Raw genomic sequence first — 17,976 nt, 5'->3', positions numbered from 1 at the left:
CGTTTCTCTTATCTAGTGCTAGTGCCAGGCTTCTTATGTAGAGAGGAACGAAACGACATGGCAGACTGGAGACAAGAATACCTTGCCGGTATCAGGGACGCCGAGAGCAAAAGCCCTGTCAATCGCGAGCTTATCGCAGCATGTCAGTGGGCAGCCCCGCCATGGCCGAGCTACTGACGACATCTGGAGACGAAGGTCTCGAGACTGACCAGAGGATCCCATAACCGTTTTAGATTCGCAACTTGCCGACCGGGTATCCGTTCTCGAAGCTGAAAAGGCGGCTCTTCTGGCTCAATCCGAAAGGACTGCTACTCCTCAGACCCCGGCAGTCAAAGGCTCACCGGCGCCAAAATCGCCCTCGCCGACCCCTTCTGCAGACGACAGCGCTACGATAGCCCGCCTGCGCCTCGAACTTTCCGAGGCCCTGCGTGCCAAGGGACAGTTCCAGCATCGTCTCCAGACAGCCGAGGAAGAGCTTGCTCGTCTTCGCGCCAAAAGTGTGTCCGACTCCAAGACACTGCGCACTTTGACAGCCGAGCGACGCCTCCTAACCGTCAAGTTGCGGGATCGCGAGGAGGAGCTCCGTGTTAAAACAAAGCTTGTGGCCGATGTTCAGGACGAACTGGCCGTGCTCAACATGCAGCTTGACATGGTGGAGAAGCGGCGGGCCGAGCAGGAAGCCGAGAATAAGCAGCTCGTTGAACGCTTCATGAAGCGGATTGGGCAAGAAGCCGAGGCCATGAACTTGGCGAATGAGCCACTGTTTACAAGGAAGAGGTGAAAAACACTGGGGTTTCTTCTGTTCTTGACGCGGTATACTCTCAAGCATTGCTTCGGCTAGAGGTAATGACGGTCCGAGAAAAGGTACCTTTCATGAAGAATCTTTATGCGGGTATCTATCTGGATAAGGTATGTAAACTACACTGATCCGCTCGCTCTTCTATCCATTCGCTCGCCTTTGAACCCTGATGCTCGTGCAGCAGAAAGAGCTAACAGGGTATACTCCGGGGCGTCTTTGCAGACCGTGTCTCCGGACCATAGTCAACCCAACCCGTCCTTCCAAGTAGTTTTGGACCAGAATCGGCATTCGCCAATCTATCCAAGTAGACGGATCACTTCCTCGTCGAGATGCAAAACGTACCCGGCGCTGCAGTCCAGCTGACCCAACCACCAGGGTATGTCAAATGTTCGACGTTCAAGATCGATGAAGCGACGTCGTTCTCGGCAATCTTGTTGTCGTGGACAAACGTCTTGAGCGAGACAATCTTGCATCCAATCTTGAGGTCCAAGAAAATGTTGACGAGGTGATCATTGAGCTGCGACGTAAAGGCCTGGTTGTTGACCAAAACCACGTCTGCTCTTTTGAGGGCTTCAAGCGTCTTCTCGCTCTTACGGAAGTCCCCGCGTTCGAGATGGACCTCTCCAGGCGCAATACCCCAGAGGCGGCAACGTGCCGTAAACTCCTTCTTTTGCGCCTCGGCAAGGTTGCACGCATTCTCCATCATCTCACACCCCCAACTCTCGCACCCCTTTTCGAGCGCCGCCTGAAGCGTCACATTTCCGACACCAGAGCCAAGGTCGACGAAGACCATGTCCGAGGTCAGTTTTGTCCTCTCAAAGATGTCGGAGATGAAGGGGTGAAGAAGTTCTCCATAGACGTTGTCGGTGCCGTTTTCGTACTTGGCTAGAAGTTCGACTTTTGGCGCCACGGTGCGGTCGTATACTTGGTCTAGAATAAATTCGACGAGTTCCCGGGGGACGCTCTGCATCTTGTCCAGGTTCTTGACAATAACGCCCTTCTTCTGAAACGCCAGGAGCTGCTCGTTGTATTCCGCTAGTGCTGTCTTGAAGCCTTTCCCGTCCTTTGTATTCTTGCTTTTCTCCAAGCGGCGATAGATGCCGGTGTTCGGGTCCAAAAATGGCTGCGCCTCCTCTTCGGTCAGATATGTCGAGGCAACGTGCTTGACCACCTTCATGATGTCCATGGCGCCATCAATTTTGTCCTTTCCCCATACAAGCTCGTACCTGGAACACTATTAGCAGCTGAAGAGAAAATAAGAAATGAATCACCTTACCTCTCCAGATAATTAGACCCTGGGTACCGCAACCGCACGCCTACCTCCTCCCGACTGAGGCCCATGACGGGCTGGCACCTGTCCTCCAGCGATGCGACGTCGGCCGAGTGCACGATCACCAGCTTCTCCCGCGCGACGCCGTCCTGCTCGTCGCCAGTCCACAATCGCGCGTGTTTCACCCGCCGCGCGGGGTCCTCAACCGTTTCGGTGTGCGCCCGCTTCCGCCGCTTGTGCGGATCCAGCCGGTCGCGCCAGTCATCGTCGTCTTCGTCGCCCGACCCGGCCTCGGACTCGCTGAAGCTGGGGGTGGCCGGCGACCGGCTGCTGCGGATTGGCCTGGCCAAGCGGCGTTTTCGGCTGTTGGGGTTGTGGGTCTCTGGGGAGGTGGAGGGTTGCGGATGGGATCGAGGTTTGCTTCTAGAGGAAGATGGGAAAGGGTTCAAAGAGCCTGGGGCGGGCGAGCCGCGCGGTGTGCCGTGGGCGCTGCTGCCTGTCGTCGCTACCGAGGATGCGCGCCCGTTGGATTTTTGTTGCTGCTGCTGCTTGGCTGGGGCAGGGATGGCTTGTTTGACTTTGCGCACTTCGGTTTTGACTTTAAACTTGGACTTTTGATTAAATATGCTCATTTTGACGGTTTGAAGGGACGATGTTGAAGCGGGCGCGGGTTTTGGCGGTGGCGGTTCTGCAGATCGGATGCACGGCTGCGGGTAGGCCGGGGTAACGCGTGATGCCCTGGCGCGGTTAGGTTTCCAGGTTATCGGGTTATGCAGTACCAAGCGGGATATGCGGCGACAGGGGCGAACAATCTGCTGCGAGAAGAGACAATGAGCGAAATAAGCAACGGGAATATCAGGATATGTACGATGTATGTAACGGTCAGGACGAGGCTGCGGGGTGATCTTGAAAAGATTGAGCGCAGTTCAATTTCGGGGAACAAAAGGCGAAACTTTTCTGTTTTTCCCGCTGAATGGTTGACTTTGACAGCTGCTGTCACGTTGCGCAGCCTCGCCAGGCCCCCTAGAAGTTCTTACGTTATTCGTAACTACCCCACAAGTTCTGCCGCGGTTTATTAGCCGTTCGAACTTTTCGAACATTCGCGGTCCGGGTGTTCTGATGGGCTCAGGTTTTCAAGGAATTCTCCGTAGCTGAAGCACTGACCACGCGGTAAGTTCCATACAGAAAGTTCAAGTTTCAAGTTGCAGTCGTTACGGTAAGGATACATTGTGCTGTATCGTATTGTACAGTACGAAGTACCTTTCAGTACATGTACGTGTAACGAATCCTAGTGTTATTCCATCCGATGATTACGCTGATATTATGAAGTTGAAGACTTGGAGGTACATCGTTCCAAAGAGCCGTCTCTATGGACGACAATAGTCCTGAACCCAGAAGCCAGGGTTGTTCACGGATGAGATGAGATTGTTGCGAGGACGCTTAAGGTTCTGTAATGAACCTGAACCAATGTACCAAACCATCCATAGGCGTCAAAGTGGTGGCATGCGTCTTCTCAGCAGCAGGAAATTCGCCAGGAATCCGAGCTCTAACGACCTCGACGGCGACGGGTAAGCCCGACCGCTTCATGATTCCGAACTGGCGGCCGGTGCTGTTGACGGATTTCCATTTTCAGGCGGGTTCCCCGTACGACCTCAACAAGGTATTGTACCTTATCTACCGTAGTATGAATATGAGCCCTGGAAAATCCTTGGCGATCCTGGGTGCTCCAACGGCGGGTACCGTTTCTCCCCAGCTGGGCTGGTGAATTTGCTCTATGGCTTGCAAGCAGGGCAACTGTATGCTGAGTATGTTCCCTACCAGCAATGACCGCCGGAGCATGCGCCTCAACACTACACAATTCGGTGCGTGATGGCACTGATGGGAGATAAACTCCAGTCCCGGCTGGTGGCCGTGTGAACCCTGAGGGTTTCATTGGAACGACTTCAGTGGATGTGTGGGTCCGTCTCAGGCTGTGGGCTCAGGTGGCCAAGCTCAAGCTCAGGCCACACTCCCCACATAACTTTATGTTGACGTCATGATTTGCAACCTCCATCGTCGTTCATCTCTTCTGCTCTCTTCGTTAAGGTGGCGTCCATCCACATAAGGGCAGCATTCGAGTCCCAGCTAGGGCGGGAGAAGCATACAGCTGGTACCAGCCTGGCACGGTGAGCCAATAGGTAAGGTACCTTGGTTCTCTAACACTGCGGACGGGGTCCGAACTTGACAGGAGTGTAGGTCGACGAGTTGACGCACAAGGCCAGTTAGATACTTAAGGCCACGCTATGTTTTGAGCGAGCTTTGAAAGGCGGCAACACCAACCGGAATGGGATATGTGACGCAAGGTCTCGTCTCTTGGCTCCTTCTGGGGGCGTGTCGCAATTGGGCCCGAGCCGGTGTCGTGTGCAGCTTCCAGACGAGAAAGGTCAAGGCCCGCCTTAGTCGTAAGGAAAGACTTTTAATATGGGTTGTCCAATTCAAGCTTCCCACCTGTCACAAATTCAATTCAGGAAATTGTTTGGTGCTTGCGGTTTCCTATGACGCATTCCATATACAACATGGTGTACCCTCACGTCATTTGCCCTGATCGTTCTTTGCTTCCCGGATTGATCAAGTCACCCAAACCACTGCCTACTATAAACCCATTCCCGCCTCCCGCGCCCTGTCGCATGCTATTCACCGCTTGCATCATCGAAACTCGCTGACATTGTCGACTTTCCGAGCACACTTGATACCCAAAACTGACTCTGATACCCCAACAACCATAATTTCCGTTTTGATTCTTCCCAATCCAGTGATACCCCTTCCATACTGAGTAAAGGTCGCATCATCGCCCACTATGAACTCGTCAAAGAGCCCTCAGGTCAACAGACCTATGAACGTCAAGGAAAAAGAGGCAGATGTGAACCGCAAACTGCAGATCTACGGCATCATCGAGGCCTTCAAGAACGGAAAGGTCCCTTCGGTATGTACAGATACGCGTAGTTCTCCGAAACGAACGTACTGACAAGGCTGCTCAGAACGACCAAATTGATGTCGCCCTGAACAGCTTCCTCGCTTCCCAGGCACTCTCAAATCCCTCCCAGAAGCTGTCGGATGAAGGCCGAGCACTCGTGGCCGACGTGAGAGAAGTAGTGAAGCAAGCCAAGAATCTACTGCTGTCCAAAAACGAGGGAAACCTCCTGCAAGACTTCATATGGCAGACCGAGCAGTTCGACGCCCAGTCAGTCGCTACCCCAAATGCCCCTGTCAACAAGGAGCAAGCCCGCCAGCACGGCAACCAGGCCCTTGAGGGATTGCGCACTCTCGGTACCCTAGTGATTACCAATGGACAATTTCGAAAGCTCCGTATGTTGTTGTCATCCTATGTCCTAACATAGACAATGCACTGACACTGATTAGTCAATGATGCCACGACCCTGCTACGTGACATGGCTGCCGATGCTGCCACGAACGCAGCCAGCCGAGTGAGGCCTGCCTCCGAAGACCTCGAGCGGATCGATGTCCCTGCTGAAGACAATGTTTGGCATGACAAGCCTGACTTCTCTAAGGATACTGTGAGGGGTAAATTCCAAGAATATTACAAAGGCAATCCGAAGGAAGATGCGAAGGCGGCTGCCACAGAAGGGACGTCCGAGGCCCATCCCGGCGGCTCCTCGGACCCGAGGGATCTGGCAACTACCGCAGCACAGGATCGTCAGACCGGCGCATCCTCCGGAGTCAACGCCGTTGGCGGCGCGTCGACGGCAACGGATAACCTGAAGCAGAGGGCCGAGCAGAACATTGACCCAGAAACCAAGGACAAGGCCAAGGCCAAGGACCGAGAGTATCGGGAGCGTGTGAAGAACTACTTCTCCCGCAAGGTCCCGCAGGAGCGTCGAGACCAGACTGTTTGGCGCCTGAAGGTATGTTGATCCTGCTCCTTCTAGTAGTCACTTATCTGACACCGTCCCAGAAAATGGTTCTCGAATGCCAGCAGCATCCAGACTATCAGCGTGCGATCCAGACGCTGTTGGATCTCGCCGAGGAATACGGCGACCACGCGAACCGATTGGCGAGAGGAGGTACAGGTACTGTGAAGGACACTCGGGCCGGGCTGCTTCAGGCCGAAAGCGATCTGAAGGTTGGTTGAAGTTGCCAGATCAAAGTAACGCTATAAGCTGACAAAATTTAGACTCTTATCGAAAGATTCGCAAACGGCACCTCCACCGATGACCTGTGGGACTCGATCAATACCATTTACGAGGATGCGGACCGTGACCCTGAGCTCAAGAACTGGTTCAAGTCCCTGAACAGATACATTCGCCGATGCCTCCAGGAGCAGGGCTATATCCTGGATGACGAATCGAACGCCGAGTGGAACCGGTTGTATGACCATGGCAACTACCTTCTGCGCGACAAGTACCGTGGTCATACCAACCGTATTGTGGATGAGATCAAGTTTTTGGCGGATCAGTTTGACCAAGATCCACAGAACAAGGCATTTGCTGCCTCGATGACGAAGCTCTTTAACGACCTGGGCAATGACGAGAATGGGAAGCCAACCTTCAAGCCACACCTCATCAAGGATCTGACGGATGTTATCCTTCCGGCAGTGTTTGAGAAGGTTGCTTACGTTCCAGTACCGCGCATGGAGTACTCGGACTCCCAGTTCGATGTGGTTGTGGAGAACCTGGTCCTTGAGAGCGACAACTTCATGCCCAACGTACTCGAGATTTCAACCGAGAACTACAAGCGTTGGGGCCGAAAGAAGATCGGCAACAAGAGCTACTATTCAGTCGATGTCAAGGTGACAGGCATTCAGATGGACCTGCGCGACGTTAGCTATCACATCAAGCGCAAACAAGGTTTCCCGTCCATCACCGACACTGGAGTTGCCAACCTCCTTCTGGCTGGTGATGGCTTCGGCTTCCGGATGAAGCTGACGTCGCCCGACCAGAAAGACCCGCAATCCTTCTTCAAGATTGATAAGGTGGATGTCCAACTCAAGAAGCCGCAGATCACGCTTGTCAAGTCCAATCACAAGCTGCTCTTCAGCGTCTTCAAGCCGCTCATGCTCAATGTGCTGCGTCCTGGCCTACAAAAGGCCCTCGAGAAGGCGATCAAGGATCAAGCCACGCGGCTGGATAGCTTGATGTTCCAGATCAAGCAAGAAGCTGACCGAGCGCTTGAGCAAGCGCGCGAAGATCCGGAGCACGTGCCCAACATCTACAACCGCTACGTGACGGCCGCCCAGAAGCGAGTCATGCAAGGCAAGCAGAAGGCTCAGGAGGTTGCGGCAGACAAGAAGGTCAACTACGCCATTACTAAGGAGGACAGCATCTTCCCCAACATTCACCTTCCCGGTGGCATCAGCTCCAAGGCCACGGAATACAGGGATCTCGCTCGCAAAGGTGACAAGTGGGAGAGTCCCGTCTTTTCTATCGGGAGCGCGGCTAAGAGCAACGACATCCCCGCGGCTCCCCGCGTGGTGCGCAAGCCGCATGCAGCCAGCAACGGCCATGCAACGAACGGAAACGCTCAAGCAGGCTTCCGAGGACCGGGCGCTAACGGAGCTCCGGTGAGCGGAAACGGACTTGATGGAAATGCCAAAAACAACCCTACCGGCATCCCTGGGGCCGGGCCAATCGTGGCTTAGTGGAGGAAGAGATGAGGTTCCATGCGAAGAGGAAGAGGATCCGCAAACACGTGTGTATTAACCTAGAATGAATATGCAGGATGGCTCGCCGGTTTCTGTTTTATACCCCATCGAACTAATGACAGCAAGTTTTAATGGAAGGAGCAGGATATCAGACTGTTACTCAGGGGGTCGTCGGATATGCATACCGAGTTCTTACCATAAGGTCGCAATACTTTCACTCCCTACTTCTTACGCACCAACTTTGTACTGTCTTTCTACTGCCTTTCTTTCAATATTAAAATAATCCATAATTGCCGAGACAATTCAGTCGAATATGTGCTGCCAACAAGTATACCTACAATTCTCACCCCTATTAATACCTCCTCCACCAAACTACTGGTACTCAACTGCGTAAAGAGAAAAGAAACAGATTGAAGGGAGCTCGGTACGATAGTTTATTAGTAGTGGTTAGACTCGCGGGTTAAATGACCATTCCACTTGGGAGTCTGAAGACTTTGAACTCGAGATTAAGCTCGGATCAGTCTGATAATGCAGTCCAAAGTCTGGAGTAGGCAACTCCTACCAAAAGGCGTTCCTTCATGACGTCAATAATCACGGTTAGGGTTAAATGCGCGATTGCTGCCTAGGGGCTCGAGGGGCTCAACAGGCAACGACTGTCCTCGTCCGTACACAGTACTCTTCTTTATCATGTTTTCTTGTCAATTGCTGTGGGGCAATTCATCCAAAGCACTGCATTGCTCATCATAAAATCTCATCACAGGGATGGGTTGATATGTCCCGGCCACCGCTCTGGATATTGCGGGTGATAAAACAGCGCAGACTGTCAGTGTTCACAGGCGTCCATTAATTACGGCTTGCCTGTTACTCATCGCACGCGTCCCAAAATGGGCACCAGGAATAAGCGCCAGAAATCCCCAGACGTTGATGCGCTGGAGGAGGATGAGAGGCAATATGGCCGCAAGCCGCACAGCCTGGAGGAGCTTGACGAACAGTAAGCATCATATTCATTGCTTCCCCCAACAACCATGAGCGCACCCGCTGATTGAACGCGCAGCTTCCCCCACCGCCCACGCAACCACTCCAAGACCTTTCTCTTCTCAGAACTGTATAAAGCGCTCTTCAACCCGCTGATCGAATGCAAGCCCACCACGTCAGGCGCCGCCGCCGTCAGCCGACTTCCCGGCCGCCGGCGCGGGCCTCCGGGCTCCTCAGCGGCGGGGAAGCCGTCGTACCACGAGCAGCGGCGCCACATCATCGAGCGCTTCATGGCGCGCTGGCGCGCCGAGGTCGGCCCGGACTTCTACCCGGCCATGCGGCTGATCCTGCCGGACAAGGACCGCGACCGCGGCGTGTACGGGCTCAAGGAGAACACAATTGGCCGCTTATTCGTCAAAGTCATGAAAATTGACCGCAACTCCGAGGATGGCTACGCGCTCATGCACTGGAAGCTCCCCGGGCAGCACGGGCGCTTTGGTGGTGGCGGTGCCGGGGCTGCCGGCGGCGGCATGAAGGGGGTGGGCACTGCAGGCGACTTTGCGGGGCGGTGCTTTGAGATTGTGGGCAAGCGGCAGATGCGGAGCGAGCCCGGGGATTTTACCATTGGCGATGTCAATGTCATGCTGGACCGCCTGGCGGGCGCGAGCGGCGAGGCGGAGCAGCTGCCTATTTTCGAGGAGTTTTACCAGGGCATGTGCGCGGAGGAAATTATGTGGCTGGTGAGGATTATCCTGAAGGATATGAAGGTTGGGGCTACGGAGAGGACCTTTCTGGGGCTTTGGCATCCCGATGCCGAGGCGCTGTTTAGCGTTTCGAGCAGTTTGAGGAGGGTCTGCTGGGAGCTGCATGACCCTGAGTTTCGGCTCGAGCAGCAGGAGACGGGGGTCACGCTTATGTCGTGCTTCCAGCCACAGCTGGCGCAGTTTCAGATGACGGGCACCTTCGCAAAGCTGGTGGCGAATTTGGGCGTTACCGAGGAGGAGCCCGAGTTCTGGATCGAGGAGAAGTTGGATGGAGAGCGGATGCAGATGCACATGCAAGAGGATGATACGGTGCCTGGGGGGTATAGATTTTGCTTCTGGTCACGAAAGGCGAAGGATTATACGTATCTGTATGGGAGTGGGCTGGAGGATGACCAGTCGGCACTGACTAGGCATCTCAAGAATGCCTTTGACAGCGGGGTCAGGAACCTGATTCTCGACGGGGAGATGATTACATGGGATCCTGATATCGACAAGATCGTGCCGTTTGGCACCCTCAAAACGGCCGCGTTGGACCAGCAGAAGAATCCCTTCCAGAGCGGCCCTCGGCCGCTGTACAGGGTATTCGATATCCTCCTCCTGAACGACAAATCCCTAACGGAGTACACGCTGGCCGACCGCCACCGTGCCCTCGAGCGGGCCGTCAAGGGAGAGCATCGCCGACTGGAAATACACCCCTACCAGGCGGCCACCTCCGCCGACGAGATCGAGCCGCTTCTCCGCAAGGTAGTCGCCGAGGCATCCGAAGGTCTCGTCCTCAAGAATCCGCGCTCGCGATACCAGCTGAACAGCCGTAACAACGACTGGATCAAGGTCAAGCCCGAGTATATGTCTGAGTTCGGTGAGTCGCTCGACTGTGTCGTTATTGGCGGCTACTTCGGGTCAGGCCGACGAGGAGGGACACTCTCAAGCTTTCTCTGCGGCGTGCGCGTCAGCGAGAATTTTGTCAAGTCCGGCGCTGCCGCCAGCAGGGAAAAGTGCCTCAGCTTTTGCAAGGTCGGAGGCGGCTTCAAGGGAGATGACTATGCCGAGATACGGCACCATACAGAAGGGAAATGGAAGGACTGGGACTCTACGAAGCCGCCGTCCGAGTTCATCGAACTAGGTGGCGGTGAGCGGCAGCAATACGAGAAGCCCGATGTGTGGATTCGGCCGAGCGAGTCGATAGTCATATCCGTCAAGGCGGCGTCCTTTGCGCCATCAGAGCAGTTCGCCATGGGCTGGACGCTGCGGTTTCCTCGGTTCCAGAAGCTGCGTCTCGACAAGGCTTGGGACGCGGCTATGGACATGGACGACTTCGAAGCCATCCGCACGAAGGTCAAGCAGGAAGAGAAGGAGCGCAAGGCGATGGAAATGGAGAGCCGCAAGCGGAAACCGGCTAAGCGGCAGAAGAAGGAGCTCGTCATTGCCGGCGCCGATCCGGGTGCAGCGCCTGCCGAGTTTTTGGACGTCAAGAAGGAGACGGAGCTATTCCTTGGCCTAGACTTTTGCGTGCTGTCAGAGGCCCTCCATCCGAAGAAGGTATCCAAAGCCGAGCTGGAAAAGCTAATCAAGGAGAATGGCGGCCGGATCCACCAATCGCCGGACACAGGTTCCGGCATGATCATCTTGGCGGATAAGAACGTCGTCAAAGTGGCCAGCCTGAAGAAGGCAGGCGGCGCCGATATTGTGCGTCCCAGGTGGGTGTTTGACTGTCTGGAGCAAAGCGGCGGAGAGGGCTTCCTGCTTCCGTTTGAGCCGGGCCATCTGTTCCATGCGACGAAGGAAATGATGCGAGTCGTCGAAGATAATACGGACCAATTTGGAGATAGCTACGCGCGGGATGTGGGCGTCGAGGAACTGAGGGAGATCTTGGGCGGGATGGATATGCCTGACGGTGATGGCAGAGGGTTTGACGTGGACGAATTCCTCGAGCAACTCGAGGAGCATGGTCATGGGCTTGACGAGTTACCAAGCTTCATGTTCAGGAGGTGTCGGGTACACTTTGCCCTTGGAGAAGGCGTATCCGAGGGAAAGGCGCTCAAGCTGGGGAACTACGTCCGATTTGGGAACGGAGAAGTGGCCGGGAGTATTGAGGACGGCGGAATTACGCATATAGTAGTGGTTGGTGGCAGCGAGGACACGGCTGCATCTGAAAAGGTTGTGGCGGCCGACGTGAGGCACAAGGTTAGTTCCAGGAGGACAGTGCCGAGGATCGTCACGGCAAAGTGGATTGAAGATTGCTGGGAAGAGGGCACATTGGTGGACGAAGAGGCATACGCACCAAGTTAGCGACCAGCCATGATTCCTGTATTACGACTTGCAGAATGTATGGATACCCTTCGCGTCTAGTTCATGATGTATTCCACCGCATCAATCTGATTATCCAATCCAAAGATATTCCATTCATGCTCTGGGCAATTTTCAAATACCATCAGGTGGCAGCAGGGCGCCATATTTTCCTCCCATAGATGCCCCTTCTCCGGGTATATCCTGACCCCACGCATACAAACTTGTTCACTTCCCGATGGTCAAGAACAGCCTATCCCCGACATCCCCGAGACCAGGGTTCAGCATTCCATGCGTTGTCAGTTCCTCATCAACAGCAGCCACCCAGACCTCAACCCCGTCGGGCCACGAGGCAGCGGCCTCACGGACGCCCTTGTCAGCGCCCACCACGGCCAGCACGATGATGCGCTCGGCGCCCCATTGGCGCAACGTCTCAATGGCGGCCATACAGGTCCCGCCCGTAGCGATGACCGGGTCAAGGATGATAGCCAAGCTGCAGGCGGTTGAGCCGCCCACCGAGATGTGGTTCGGCAGGTTGTTGTAGTATTCTACCGGGTGGAGGGTTTCGGGCTCGCGGTACAGGCCGAGGTGGTGGACTGGGACGGGGGAGGGAAGGAGGGTTTGGATTGCTGAGGGTTGAGATACGTGTCAGTGGACGAATTTACGAAGCTGTGGTGTTCATACCTTCCACCATGCCCAAGCCGGACCGTAGGATGGGCACCAAGGAAATGCTTGCTGGGAGGATTTCGGACGTCTGGTACTCGAAACCAAGAGGGGTTTTGTCCTACAGAAAGCGGTTTGGCGTCAGTCAGTCAATCCATGGTTGATCGTGCGTTGGAGGACCCAATCGCAAGGGAATGCAATACTGACCGTGGGCCCGGGATTAGAAGTGAGCACCTTTCCGAGCGCTTCACAGCCCACGATCAAGGCAATGTCGTGTATCAGCGTCTTGACCTCCCTCGCCGGCGTGCTGTGTGACCGCAGCTGGCTGAGCTTTGCGAGAAGACACGGATGCTGGGAGACATGGACATTGGGCGGTAATGGAGCAGACATCTTGACGGATTACCGAGTGGTGCGAGGGATGGTGGTTCTGAGAGGACGAGAGAGCTGACAGTAGAACATCAACAAGTTGGAAAGATGACAACGACTCGGAATTGAGGTGTAGTCAAGGTGCGGTGGACTGGGACCGGCCCGTCAGGCACCGCTATTCCGACCAGATTATATATGTATCCCTAAGTAGCTCCTCAGTTGAGGTTGGATCTGCACTCAATGTCAACCCGCCAGTTGGTGAACGATATGCTTGTAGCTTTGTTCCCTGAGGCCGGATATACGTCTTCCCTATCAACAACCAACCTGCCGGTAATCTGTACCTTATTCGCGTTGCTTTCGGACACTGCTTCTGGAGCCTCCATCGCCAGGACCGAGACCCGGGACAAAGCTCAACTGTCGGTGACCTGCTTCCGCGTGACAGCTTAGCTGGGATGTTAGAACCTGGAAGGCGGGGCGCTTGGAGCTAAGATATGGAGGACCCATTCGCTGATAAGATAACGCTAGCATGCAGGGCTATCATCGCTAAGCTCCGGACCGCCTAAGGTAGCATTGATTCTTGGGCCCACAAATATCTCGGCCCGTCATCATGAGTTTCTCTCCTGAGTCTCCGTGAGTACTTTATATATCCGTGGCAATTCCGGGACCGACTTCCCGACCTCAAGCTCTCTCCAGATATTGAGACACGATGGGAGACTCAAGACCGTGGAGGCGCAGGCCGATCCAATGTTGCAGGACCCCTCTAGGTCATTGTCCTTGATGCCAGTTGAGATTAGTCTCCAGGCGATTATGCTGGATTCCTTGTTGGTTCGGACTGTGGCGGCAGAAGAGAAAGAGCTAGACTGAATTGCGAAATGGCACGGCTCAGCAGCGGTGAAAAAGCGACGACATCAAATGGCATCCGAAGTGATAATGATACAGCAAAATCTCCGGTGCATGATGGGCTTAGACCATTCGGGGGCGCTGGTGAACCTTCGACCCCTGGTGTCGATCCAGACAACCTCCTGTCTGAACCTCAACGGCGCCACTCCCCCGTTCACCGGGCATCCACTGCCTCAGCAGACTACGATGCGCCGGACAGCTACTTCAACTTGGACGAGCTAGCGGCTGTCTCGCCCATCCAGAACCCGCGCGAAGAGCCCATCTGCCACCTCCAGACCCTGGAGCAGGTCAGGAGTCGGCATGAGGAATCTATCCAGGAGCAAAGGCTTTCAAGGCGGCTCTTAGCACGACGATATCCGGAACAAGAGAAGTCCAAAGAGTCCAGAGAAGCCAAGTTTGAGATATCCCGGCTGCTCACGCAGCTGTACACCGTTTCGTACCTGATCCTGTTCTCTATCCTGGGCACACTCGCCCGGCTCGGGCTCCAGGCCCTCACCACATACCCGGGAACGCCCGTCATCTTCTCCTCCATATGGCCCAACTTCGCCGGCAGCCTAGTCATGGGCTTTTTGTCAGAAGATCGCATGCTTTTTCGCGAAGTGCTCGCTTCGCCCGAACAACGTCGAGACAAGCCAGACGAAGAAAGCGGCGGCAGCCCATCCAACGAACCTGCCACTCCTCCCAACCCCCCTACCGCTGCCACCAAGAAGACCATCCCCCTCTACATCGGCCTAGCAACCGGCTTCTGCGGGTCCCTCACCTCTTTCTCAGCCCTCATCCGCGACGTCTTCCTGGCCATGTCCAACGACCTCCCCACCACCAGTGACTTTTCCCCAAGCAGAAACGGGGGCTACTCCTTCCTAGCCCTCCTCAGCATACTCATCACCACCATCTCGCTATCCCTCTCGGGCCTCTTCTTAGGCGCCCACCTCGCCATCGCCCTCGCGCCTTTACTCCCATCCATCCCCGCCTGGTTTACCTGCCGTGTCCTCGATCGACTCGCCGTGCTCCTCGGCTGGGGCTGCTGGCTCGGCGCCGTGCTCCTGTCCATCTGGCCGCCGGACCGGGCACAACAGACACCTTCCCCAGACAGCAGCTCCTCCTGGCGCGGCGCGGCAACCTTTGCGCTGGTCTTCGCCCCGCTGGGGTGCCTCCTGCGCTTTTTTGTATCGCTCAAGCTGAACGGCAGGCTGGCTTCCTTTCCCGTGGGCACCTTTGTGGTGAATATGCTGGGCACGGTGGTGCTGGCTGTGGCGTGGGACTTGGCGCACCTGCCCGCGGGTGGGGTGATGGTGGCTTGCCAAATCCTCAAAGGGGGCGTTCAGGACGGGTTCTGTGGCTGTCTGACCACCGTCTCCACTTGGGTTGCTGAGTTGGCTGCGCTGAGGAAGCGGCATGCTTATGTGTACGGTGGTGCGAGCGTGCTTGGGGGGTTTGCGGTAGCGGTTGCAGTTATGGGTGGGGTGAGGTGGAATGGAGAGTTTCAGGGCGCAGTTTGTGGGTAGTTGGTGACTGACGGGGATCTGGCACTGTTTGGATACGTCTGTCCGAATCAATACCCGGTATAACCTGGAAGCTGGATCAGGATTCTACCGATACAGGAGAAGATATCTGCCTTGGCCATCGATCGAACAACCGAATCTAGCGGCCACAAAAGAAGACAATGTATCGGATTGTCAACTTCGCCCTATGCGACTATTCCACAAGGAGTTCTCCATGATCATTCCCACAACCTGACTCCATCCAACCCAGATCTGACCGCTTTACCGCATATGATACGGCAAGTTGGTTCCTGATTTGACCAGGTTTCCGTCAACAAGCTCAGTAGTCAGTACAACCGTACCGTGGTATTACACCCTTCACAACTCATAGATATATTCCATCCTACAATCATCCTGAGGCTGTCAGCCACCATTTAACCCTTCTCGGCAACTTCAAGTTGTAAGGGTTGAATGGAATGGTAACCACAAGCCTCCGTTCTCCTGAAGGACTTGTTTCGCGCCGCAGAACCGCCCGCCTGGACCGTACACGCCAGTCTGGCGGGTGCGGAACCAGCGGGGTCGGGTCAATGAACATCTCCGGCCTCAGTCGGATAGGCCTGCGCAGGACGCTTCTCCAGGTCCCGTTGTGGTAGTCCAGTGATGGGCAGGACAAGTCTGCGTCGAAGCGGTCGTCCGCTTCGGTGGCGTCAGTATCGGAAGGTGGACTCGGGAGTTTCACGACGACTTGGTCTTCAACCTTTGAACAAGACGGCGCCGCGCTCAAATCTTTCTTCTTTGTGGAGGACACCTTCATGGAGTCAAAACCGGGCTTGGATAGCCTTCTCCTGGTAGTACTTTGGCCGCGGCGGCTGATCAGCGGATGGTCGTCTGAATCAGAATCGTCGGTTGATTCCGTCGAGTCTCGGCATAGACTTGGTTTCTTGACTTCATTCGTGCTGCTCCTGACCAAAGGCTCGTCCTCTGAGTCCTCTACGACCTCCGGGACCGTTTGGGTTTGGGATGGGGCCTTCTTTTTTGCGCGAGAAGCTCTCGGCTTGCCATTGATGCCGGTGACACCGGTGAGGTATAGTTTCTGCTCGTCACAGATGCCCGGAAACACCTTTTCCATCTCGCTCCAGACGACGCTGATCATACCCCATATTCTCCACGAGCTCTTCCACGAGTCCTGAAGAACGTGTAGAGGAAATTTCAGACAACTGTCGCCAAGGCACTTCTCTCCAGATCTGCCTGTAACGGTCAAGCAGAAAGTGTCGCTTTGCCGATCGAAAACTGGATTCAAGGTCCAAGTACCCGGGCCTGGCAAAGGGCCAAGCGCCCCAATCTTCGCGGTCAAATAGAACAAATCGTAATAGGTGCGGACAGTAGCCTTTCCTATTGGCGGTCCAGCAATGTCGACAAATATTCGTTCATTTCCAGTGCCAGTTTGCTGAACAGGTTGAAGTGTGAAGTTTGCATTGCACAACAGCTGCAACTCCGCGTGAACTCCATCGGGTACCTGGATGGTGTAGCTCTTTGGGCCATTCTGAGTCTCGTGTCAGCTATCTTACTGGGTAGAGGTCTTGCAAACTAGGCTAAGCATTCAAGGACTTACTTTGGCAAAGAGCAAGTGGGTTTCATCCTCCCAGTCGCAGTCTTTTCCATCATCTAGTTTGAACTGAATAAAAATCCCACCGCCGTCGTCGAAATAGTCAGACACGCAGAAATTACGATTTTCGTCTGAGTTTTGTTTCCGGGAGCGCAATTCCATGATGTGATCGCGGTGCTCTTGAGGATTCAATCATTCAAAAGCTGAAGTGGTAGTGATGCGGAAAGTCAGTCGCTGGGGCCAAAGGTGCGAAGCAGGTTTGATTTCGATCATTGTTTTGTTCGTGGGGAAATCACGAAGAAAGGAATAAGAAATCGGCAAAGTGCTTTACTGAGTCCTCACTGCAGCGGCTGGAGTGGTGTCGGGAATGGGGAAGCAGAACATCCTATGCAACGAAACCTAACATGCTTCTTCCCATTGGCTTACCCTCTCAACTTTGAACCTCTGGGATCATCTCACACACCATAGCGCGATGTTCCCATGTAGCCGTTACATAGGTTCTATGAGTGCTGCCAGCCTACCAGCACTGGCACAGTCACACCTGATGGCATATGTTGCCTCAGGGCATTACTGATGCAGATAAACACTGAAAATCCAAGGAGGAAGTAATGAGTGGGCAGTGAAAATCAAACAGAGCCAGCGAGCCCAGGGATGCATCAATCTAGCCAGTGTCTTTAGAAATTGCTGAGAACAACCTGACAACCAAAGTTTTGATTGAAAATCTTGGCGTCTGCTCGGACGCTTTCAGCTTGCACCGCTTTGGTCGACTAAGGCAAGTTCGGCTTTCATATGGAGACAAGGAAGGGACGACACAATGCCTGATATGTCTCTGATTACGGAGGCGCCGAGCGTACTCCTTCCAAAAACTCTTCACCGACCAAAAATTACTAGGCAAACCCCAGGTGTACAGCCAGGCTATCTGAATAATATAGAATTTGTAAATCGTATTCAAATCTACAAATTAAATGTATATAACTAAGTAAACTCTTCCCTACAAACTTCTTCTACATGCTTCTTCTTCCAATCGTATACAATGAAGTTTAATTATGTGACGAATCTCGGTCCCCTAACCACTGAAAGGGACTCCTCAGACTGAAGGTTCGTAACAACGGGGTGAGGTTCGGTAGAGCCAAAGGGTCTACAACAGTTGACACAAGCAAGTGTTCACACAGTAGTATAGACAACTGCTTGCATTGCTTACTGGAGAACCTTCTGAAGGTCCTCCCTA

General features: G+C 54.5%; 7 protein-coding genes across 7 annotated transcripts; 4 read left to right on the top strand and 3 right to left on the bottom strand.

Moving 5' to 3' along the window:
- Positions 1-57: 57 nt before the first annotated feature.
- N656DRAFT_766507 (autophagy protein 16) lies at positions 58-781 on the top strand (the record flags this gene model as incomplete). The annotated part of the gene is made up of 2 exons (XM_064813483.1): positions 58-142; positions 234-781. The coding sequence occupies 2 exons, from the start codon at positions 58-60 to the stop codon at positions 779-781; spliced, it is 633 nt and encodes a 210-aa protein (XP_064672823.1).
- A 331-nt stretch (positions 782-1,112) lies between these two features.
- Positions 1,113-2,701, bottom strand: N656DRAFT_704537 (histone H3-K79 methyltransferase; the record flags this gene model as incomplete). The annotated part of the gene is made up of 2 exons (XM_064811190.1): positions 1,113-2,025; positions 2,076-2,701. 2 exons carry the CDS (start codon positions 2,699-2,701, stop codon positions 1,113-1,115), a joined length of 1,539 nt encoding a protein of 512 aa, XP_064672822.1.
- Positions 2,702-4,905: 2,204 nt separating this feature from the next.
- On the top strand, positions 4,906-7,704 carry N656DRAFT_703621 (uncharacterized protein; the record flags this gene model as incomplete). The annotated part of the gene is made up of 5 exons (XM_064811107.1): positions 4,906-5,031; positions 5,087-5,414; positions 5,469-5,971; positions 6,022-6,189; positions 6,241-7,704. 5 exons carry the CDS (start codon positions 4,906-4,908, stop codon positions 7,702-7,704), a joined length of 2,589 nt encoding a protein of 862 aa, XP_064672821.1.
- A 631-nt stretch (positions 7,705-8,335) lies between these two features.
- On the top strand, positions 8,336-11,853 carry N656DRAFT_490035 (ATP-dependent DNA ligase). Its single transcript, XM_064809825.1, has 2 exons — positions 8,336-8,698; positions 8,762-11,853. The coding sequence occupies exons 1-2, from the start codon at positions 8,592-8,594 to the stop codon at positions 11,733-11,735; spliced, it is 3,081 nt and encodes a 1,026-aa protein (XP_064672820.1). The 5' UTR covers positions 8,336-8,591; the 3' UTR covers positions 11,736-11,853.
- On the bottom strand, positions 11,730-13,171 carry N656DRAFT_776344 (PRTase-like protein). The gene is made up of 3 exons (XM_064814620.1): positions 12,603-13,171; positions 12,417-12,516; positions 11,730-12,361 (listed from the first exon to the last, which is right to left on the bottom strand). Exons 1-3 carry the CDS (start codon positions 12,783-12,785, stop codon positions 11,961-11,963), a joined length of 684 nt encoding a protein of 227 aa, XP_064672819.1. The 5' UTR covers positions 12,786-13,171; the 3' UTR covers positions 11,730-11,960.
- Positions 13,172-13,633: 462 nt separating this feature from the next.
- N656DRAFT_787799 (uncharacterized protein) lies at positions 13,634-15,166 on the top strand (the record flags this gene model as incomplete). Its single annotated transcript, XM_064816639.1, has 2 exons — positions 13,634-13,652; positions 13,776-15,166. The coding sequence occupies 2 exons, from the start codon at positions 13,634-13,636 to the stop codon at positions 15,164-15,166; spliced, it is 1,410 nt and encodes a 469-aa protein (XP_064672818.1).
- A 192-nt stretch (positions 15,167-15,358) lies between these two features.
- Positions 15,359-17,271, bottom strand: N656DRAFT_490016 (uncharacterized protein). Its single transcript, XM_064809824.1, has 3 exons — positions 17,175-17,271; positions 16,755-16,951; positions 15,359-16,685 (listed from the first exon to the last, which is right to left on the bottom strand). Exons 2-3 carry the CDS (start codon positions 16,908-16,910, stop codon positions 15,552-15,554), a joined length of 1,290 nt encoding a protein of 429 aa, XP_064672817.1. The 5' UTR covers positions 16,911-16,951; positions 17,175-17,271; the 3' UTR covers positions 15,359-15,551.
- Between the last annotated feature and the right edge of the window lie 705 nt (positions 17,272-17,976).

The sequence above is a fragment of the Canariomyces notabilis genome, assembly GCF_033297395.1.
Source record: "Canariomyces notabilis strain CBS 508.74 unplaced genomic scaffold N656scaffold_4, whole genome shotgun sequence".
NCBI lineage: Eukaryota > Fungi > Ascomycota > Sordariomycetes > Sordariales > Chaetomiaceae > Canariomyces > Canariomyces notabilis.
Note: the sequence above shows the minus strand (reverse complement) of the source record. Positions and strands in the feature narration are given on the sequence as shown.

Bases quoted from the DNA above. Each gene is read 5' to 3' on its own strand.
- N656DRAFT_490035 (XM_064809825.1), top strand. From the start codon at position 8,592: ATGGGCACCAGGAATAAGCGCCAGAAATCCCCAGACGTTGATGCGCTG. The intron at 8,699-8,761 runs GTAAGCATCATA...TTGAACGCGCAG, and splicing joins CTGGAGGAGCTTGACGAACA to CTTCCCCCACCGCCCACGCA.
- N656DRAFT_776344 (XM_064814620.1), bottom strand. From the start codon at position 12,785: ATGTCTGCTCCATTACCGCCCAATGTCCATGTCTCCCAGCATCCGTGT. The intron at 12,517-12,602 runs GTCAGTATTGCA...CGCTTTCTGTAG, and splicing joins CTTCTAATCCCGGGCCCACG to GACAAAACCCCTCTTGGTTT. The intron at 12,362-12,416 runs GTATGAACACCA...CTCAACCCTCAG, and splicing joins CGGCTTGGGCATGGTGGAAG to CAATCCAAACCCTCCTTCCC.
- N656DRAFT_490016 (XM_064809824.1), bottom strand. From the start codon at position 16,910: ATGGAATTGCGCTCCCGGAAACAAAACTCAGACGAAAATCGTAATTTC. The intron at 16,686-16,754 runs GTAAGTCCTTGA...CACGAGACTCAG, and splicing joins CCCACTTGCTCTTTGCCAAA to AATGGCCCAAAGAGCTACAC.